Raw genomic sequence first — 6,932 nt, forward strand, 5'->3', positions numbered from 1 at the left:
GCTTCTAATGGCATGAGGCTCGTGCTGGGTGTAATGAACATGCCGAGCCTCTTTTAGTTGCGATCAACACAACTGTTGCCACAAGCCTACTTTTCTTTACAAACTCCGGAGTGGCGGCTAGTTATGGCACTGAAGATGTAGAGGCCTCTTTTATTTTTATTATTCACTTCGTGCAGATGACTGTTGCCATCCTGGCCATAGCCGCCTACGTCGTGTACGCTGAGGAATTGAAGCAGCAGCGTGACAAGCGCGGGTTTGCAGCATTGGCGGCTTTCCCCGCCCCATTATCGCCGTTTGCTGCTCCGTACACTTTCGCTTCTGCACCTCTGGCCTACGCTCCAAGCTACACCGCCCCATTCGTCGCAGCTCCACTGACCGCCAGGGCTGTAGCTGGCCCTGCATTTGCTTCGTACACATACCTTGCCTAGCCTTCCAGCTGGGCAGGTGGGTGCTACACGGAGACCAGAGCTGTATCCATCCCACTTGTGCAAGGACAACGGCATCTTCAAAAGAACGATTGTACCATTCTCCTAACACATTTAAGGGTCAGAAATTTGTAAATTCTCCATGCACTCACTGTATATAATAAAGATCAAGCGCACAATGAAATGTCTGTTCATTTATACCCATTGTACTTGTGGGAACAAAGCAGGACAGGGTAAAGAGTTACAAATAATATATGCACTCTCAGGCAGTTCTCATTTCTGTCTGATATTTGAATAATTAACTAACTAATTTTGTGGAGCTGGACCCTTCTTGAGAAGCCGCCAGTCGCTCAGCTACTCAAGAATTCCCCAAAATTTTATGAAACCTGAAGGTTCACTGCGGTGTTCACAAGAGGCTTCCACTGGTCTCTAAATTGAGCCAGATCAATCCAATACACACTACCCCAAACTATCTATTTCTTTTTCATTGCTAGTGGGGTGGGACTAAGTCCTTTGTGCTGCGGCCACTTCTGGCCTATTGTACCAGCCCGAGATGATACGTGAGGGTGATTGTGGAGCAATTGGTGGAATGAGGACTGGCAGGGGAAACCGAAGTACTCGGAGAAAACCTGCCCCAGCGCCACACTGTCCACTACAAATCCCACTGGACCAGAACCCGGGATCGAACCCGGTGGGAAGCCAGCGACTAACCGCTTGAGCTATGGCACGACAAACTATCTATCTAACATCCACTTTAATACTAATCTCCTACCTACATCTAGGTCTTCCCAGTGGTCTATTCCTCCTGGATTTCCCACCCAAATCCTTCATACATTCCTCTTCTCCCGATGCAATCTTCTAATTATACTTGGAGAAGAGTACAATTTATGAAGCTCCTCATTATGCAGTTTTCTCCAACCTCCTGTCACTTCATCTCTTTTCGGTCCAAATATTCTCCTCAGCACCCTGCTCTCAAACACTCTCAATCTATGTTCCTCCATTAATGTTAGAGACCAAGTTTCACACCCATACAGAATCATGCACAAAATTATAGTAGTTTTCTATATTCTAATTTCTAAGTTTTTAGACAGCAGACAGGAAGACAAAAGGTTCTGAACTGAATGGTAGCAAGCATTACCTGAGTTCAATCTCTTAATTTCCCCTGAATCAGGTGGAAATTTGTTATAGTCGTTCCCAAATATCTGAACTGTGCCACATCTTCAAAACCCCTGTTAGCTATCTTTATGTCATGATTTTGCCCTGCATTCTGGTGTCGAGACAGCAACATATACTTAGCTTTTTCTGTAACGTAACAACAATGAACGTGATGTAATGAGAAAGGACGACTGATGAAATGCAGGGATGTTTATATGCAAATGTATTGAACAAAAAAAAATAATTTAATTGTGGTAGAATTTCTACTGATCAATTAGTTGATTGTCCAGAATGCGTAAGCATGGGAAATAAAATAACTGCTGTCAGCCTCACTCTCTTATATGTGTGAACGTGTATGAGTGCATGTAGATTTTTCTTACTAAGGCCTAAATATGAAACTTTTTGAAGAAATGTGAAACTTTATTTAAATTCATGCCTCATCTACACATACTTTGACTGACAGTAGTTGGGATATATTATTCGTATGTCTAGGTATTATACAGGGTTTTAGAGAGCATATTCACAAAATCTAACATTTAATAGCAAGTAAATGTACAGTGAAACTGTATAAAATATGTACACATATCACAAAACGTACAGAAATATTTTAACAGTTTACACGCGAAATTTTATCTCTTCTACAAAGACCAAAATAATGTTCCGCCAAATATTTTCTTCCTTTTGAAGGTATCGTAGATCAGAATGGTTGTCATTTGTAATGTTTCATATTGTAACATGTATAGCTAGGCAACGGCTAGATAAACATATTTCTTGGGTAACACAGGCAACTATATGAATTCATTTACTAGGGTTTTGATACACGCAGTGTAATTTTAACTGATTGAAAGCGAATATCCAAGGCAATGAACCGTTCAAAGCACAGTAACGGCTAAGAACGCAATAACTTTACTGTTGAAAGAGGTGTCTTCTACACGGTTCGCTGGCGAGGACCAGCAGCAATTGTAAACGACACGCCCGTCCTCCCGTCAGAGAGAGCGCCCCACATCAACAAAACCTCAACAGTCTGACAGTAATAAAAATCTAGCCGTAAGCCCAAAATGGGTACTTTATTCCAAGACAGACTGGCCGACTGACCGTCCGTCGTAATATAAGACACAGACTCATAATGAATTAATTGCGTGATTGTGGAATTATGGATTTTGACTTGGCTTCGTACAGACTTGAATCACCGAATTCGTTCCAGGAGCATCCAAGTGTTGAAGTGTTGAAGACTTTATGTGTTATTGTGCCAGTAATCATTTAAAGTGGTATAATTATTTGTAGTTACGACTGATGAGTGCTCAATAAATAGATGCATCTAATCCAGAAGCCATTAATTACTAGCCACGTAAACAGGTACGTGACAATATTAATACAACCACGCCGGGGTAACCACTTTCTGTTCCATGTGTGAGAAAATATAAGATAGCCGTACAAGAAGTGACTCGAGGTTTACAAAAGTTACGACACCTGATGACAAGGCCACCTTCCATTACACTGCGGCAAGCTACGCACTATAGGGTCAAGTAAGACAGGTTAGTTAGGCTTCCCTTTATAGATGGGTTAGCCATCTTGACAACAGATGGCACAGGTCCTATTGTCTGTAGATAATGCAGTCAGGTGTTAACATGTTAAAAGACCCGAAATGTTTCTTCTATCATTTAAATTTTTCACACTAACTTCATTCAGAATTTGTGATCATACCCCACAATGCTGTATGGGGAAGTGGACGTAAAGCTTCATGCATCCTTAACTTCTGCACGAGACGGTGGTCAGTGGGCAGCTTCATGCCCCAGCTGCTGGAAAAAATGTCCTTTCAATGGCAAAGCTTTCGGTAATTTTTACAACTATGGAGAGAAACTGTGGTCGTTATCCATAGATGCTGAATCCCAGCGGGGCCTTAGCAGCGGCCGGAGCATACTCAGCTGGAGCTGCTGGTACATAAGACGGGGCCGCAGGCACGTAGGGTGACGCAACTGCAGGTGCGAAGGCCGCAGGCACGTGGGGCGACGCAACTGCAGGTGCGAAGGCCGCAGGCACGTAGGGCGACGCAACTGCAGGAGCGTAGGCTGTCAGATACACAGGTCTGATTGCAGCAGTATAGAACGAGTCAACGGGCGAAAGCGGAGCTGCAGCTGGAGTCAGGGGTACGGAGACAGCGGATGCACCAGCTGCAGTGTACGGAGGAACTGCAGGTGTATCTGGTGAAACCGGACCGTACCCAGCGATCCCGGGTGTAAGACCTCGCTTCGACTTGTAGTAATCTTCCTTGACGAGGGAACGAGATGTGGCCATTCTCATAAACGTCAGCATCACCACCATTGTGAACGAAATGGATATCTGCAAGCAGTAAATTGCGTGTCAGGATTGGTGTGCTCCAGTATTGATAATGATTGTTGATATATTCTCACTTGAAATGACTGAAAGTCGCTGTGCCCATGCGAAGTACATCGATATGGGTTTCCAGTGATTAAAGGCATAAGATTTTTAAGTCTACTGTTACAAGAATATTCTGTCGGTCTGCTCAGTTTAGCTCATACAGTCATTCTTTCTCTTCTTAAGATACATGTATTAATATCCAGGTTCGTTTCAGTGGCACAGTGTACTACCCCTTCATATGTACTTACGTGTTACAAATATTAGCTACGTAAATCTCTCCATTTCGTTCATATCGAAAGTGTGAGAAGAAAATAAATTTCCACACTTCTGTGGTCATAATTTCCTTGATTCTCCTTTCGTTTAATATGTCTTAGATGAAAGTATTTCCTTGTTATCTTCTTTAAGTGTATCTTAAAGAAACTATTTTCAGTTCATTATATTTCAAAGCGTCTTGAAAACAATAGACAAAAATCAACATGTCACACAGGGCCTACGTAATCCTTGCCCATTCATTCACGACGTCTTTGTAGTGAACATAAACACACCTCGAGCAGTAGGTTCAAGAGATCAATTTTTGGCCTTCTCTGGGCCACTTCCTGCAAGCCTGTTCTGCTTTTTGCAATGGAATTACAGGCGGTCGGGAAACGAACAAAATAACCCACACAAATTTACTCAGTGGAACTCATTCACTCATGGAGCTGAGCCCGTCTTGAGAAGCCGCCAATTGTACGGCTACTCTAGAACTTCCCAGCATTTTATGGAACACGAAGGTTCATTACCGTGTTCACAAGAGACCTCCAGCGGTTTATATCCTTAGCCAGATCAATCCAATCCATCCCGTCCTATCCCTCTGAGATCCATTTTAATATTTTCCACCAACCTACGTCTTAGTCTTCCCAGTGGTCTCCTTCCTTCCGGCTTTCCCATCAATATCCTATATGCATTTCTTCTCTCCAAATTCGATTTACATGCCCTGCCAATTTCATCCTCCTTGGCCTGATCATTTTAATTATACTTGGAGAAGAGTATAAGTTATGCAGTAGTACATAAATATTTTATTATGGTTGTGATAATGATTAGCAGTTACTCGTGATATTTGGCTTTCAGCATATCACAATTCCTCCGGCTCACTGTGAACTAATAGCAGATTTTCCACTCGTGGCACTGTTGGGTTATCCATACATCCATTCCACAGTTAACACGAACGAAGTGTAGGCTACTATATCACACACATATGAACATGTTTAGTGATACACTTAGAGCAAATCCGGTCAACTGTCGTACTATATGACCGACATTCCAAGGACTACTCGTATTTCGGCCATTAGCTTGCATGTCTGAAAATTTTGATTAATACAATTTGAAATAGAGCCCTCCTCCCATTGAAAATTAAGATTTTTAGCTTTAGCTTCATCTGCCTTAACCGAAAATATTAAGATACGAAGGCTTGCTGTATTTTTGTTATTTATCGCCACGCATGCAGATCTAGACATTATAGAGATATATTTTCACCATTGTACTTACGACTGCGGAGTTCATGGTGATGCGTGAAAGCACTGCAAGGAACAAAAATTTGCAAGTGATACAGAAAACGAAATGTTTGTCTTTATATACAACCATACAGAAATATATTCACTTCATTTCCACCACGTGACTTTAATCTTGGCAAAGGTGATGTCATTCTTCTTGAATTACTAGTCCAGTCATATGGCCTTGGGAACAATGACCTCCACCTCCACATCATAGGAGAGTCACATAATCGATTCCATTTTAGTGAAATCGGACGGGCGACTATTAGAGTGAAACCCCCGGAAGTAGTTTCATGAATTCTTGAATGGCATTTGACTTGCATGTATGATCAGGCGCATGTGTCTGGGGATATATGCCTAATAATGATTCTGTATTTCAGCATCCCGTTGCAATTGTTCAACTTAACGTCCAGTATTTAACGTCCGTCAATATTGTAACACTTTTTTATTCACTACTTAATTTTAATTTTAAGCACAATAGACCACTGTAGGTCGCGGTGCAAGGACCGAGAAGGCCCACCCCTTATACATTCATTCATTTTAATTTTAGTTTAACATTATACACTTTGACACTATATGTTTCGGCCCCAAACGGCCATCTTCAGGTGTCTTGACATGTTACAAATATTTTATTAAATTATGTTAAAACTGCTACACTGTCTTAGCCCGTGTTAAAATCACATGCTGTAGTTCTCTTTTCAAGGTAAAACCAGATAAAATCCTTTAAAGTTTCTATTATACCCACGTTATTTTGGTGCATTTTATTTCACCTCACACGGGGTGTCGTCCTTTGTTCATAAACGTATGTCTGTCCAGGGGGTTTTGTTTCGGCAGCTTGCCCCTCACGTTCGTAGCCTGCTTTTCAGTTATGACAGCCACGTGCCCCTGGTTTGCGTGTTTCCTCCACAGCGTGTGGTGTTGTCTTTACTAGTGCCTCACACCTGAAGATGGCCGTTTGGGGCCGAAATATGTAGTGTCAAAGTGTATAATGTTAAACTAAAATTAAAATTAAGTAGTGAATAAAAAGTGTTGCAATATTGATGGACGATAAATAATGGACTTTAAGCCTAACAATATTTACTTACTCATGGAGCTGAGCCCTTATTGAGGAGCCGCCAATTCTGCAGCTACTGAAGAACTTCCCAGCGTTTTGTGGAACCCGACGGTTCATTACCGTGTTCACAAAAGTCCTCCACTGGTCCCTATCCTCAGCCAGATCAATCCACTCCATACCATCCCATCCTACCTTTCTAAGATTCATTTTAATATTTTCCACCCACCTACGCCTTGATCTTCTCAGTGGTCACTTTCCTTCTGACTTTCCCACTAATATCCTATATGCATTCCTCTTCTCACCCATTCGTGCTACATGCCCTTCCCACCTCATCCTCCTTGACTTGACCATTCTCATTATAATTGGAGAAGAGTACAAGTTATGAAGCTC

General features: G+C 42.1%; 1 protein-coding gene across 1 annotated transcript; it reads right to left on the reverse strand.

Annotated features, from left to right (window-relative positions):
* Nucleotides 1–2,099: 2,099 nt before the first annotated feature.
* Nucleotides 2,100–5,708, reverse strand: LOC111869803 (DNA-directed RNA polymerase II subunit 1-like). The gene is made up of 2 exons (XM_023861576.2): nt 5,484–5,708; nt 2,100–3,920 (listed from the first exon to the last, which is right to left on the reverse strand). The coding sequence occupies exons 1-2, from the start codon at nt 5,577–5,579 to the stop codon at nt 3,450–3,452; spliced, it is 567 nt and encodes a 188-aa protein (XP_023717344.1). The 5' UTR covers nt 5,580–5,708; the 3' UTR covers nt 2,100–3,449.
* Between the last annotated feature and the right edge of the window lie 1,224 nt (nt 5,709–6,932).

This window comes from Cryptotermes secundus, unplaced genomic scaffold, assembly GCF_002891405.2.
Source record: "Cryptotermes secundus unplaced genomic scaffold, Csec_1.0 scaffold123, whole genome shotgun sequence".
NCBI lineage: Eukaryota > Metazoa > Arthropoda > Insecta > Blattodea > Kalotermitidae > Cryptotermes > Cryptotermes secundus.

What these genes read in the sequence shown, in the direction of transcription:
- LOC111869803 (XM_023861576.2), bottom strand. Translation starts at nt 5,579, where the DNA reads ATGGTTGTATATAAAGACAAACATTTCGTTTTCTGTATCACTTGCAAA. An exon ending in TCACCATGAACTCCGCAGTC is followed by an intron (nt 3,921 to 5,483) that starts GTAAGTACAATG and finishes TACTGCTTGCAG; the next exon opens with ATATCCATTTCGTTCACAAT.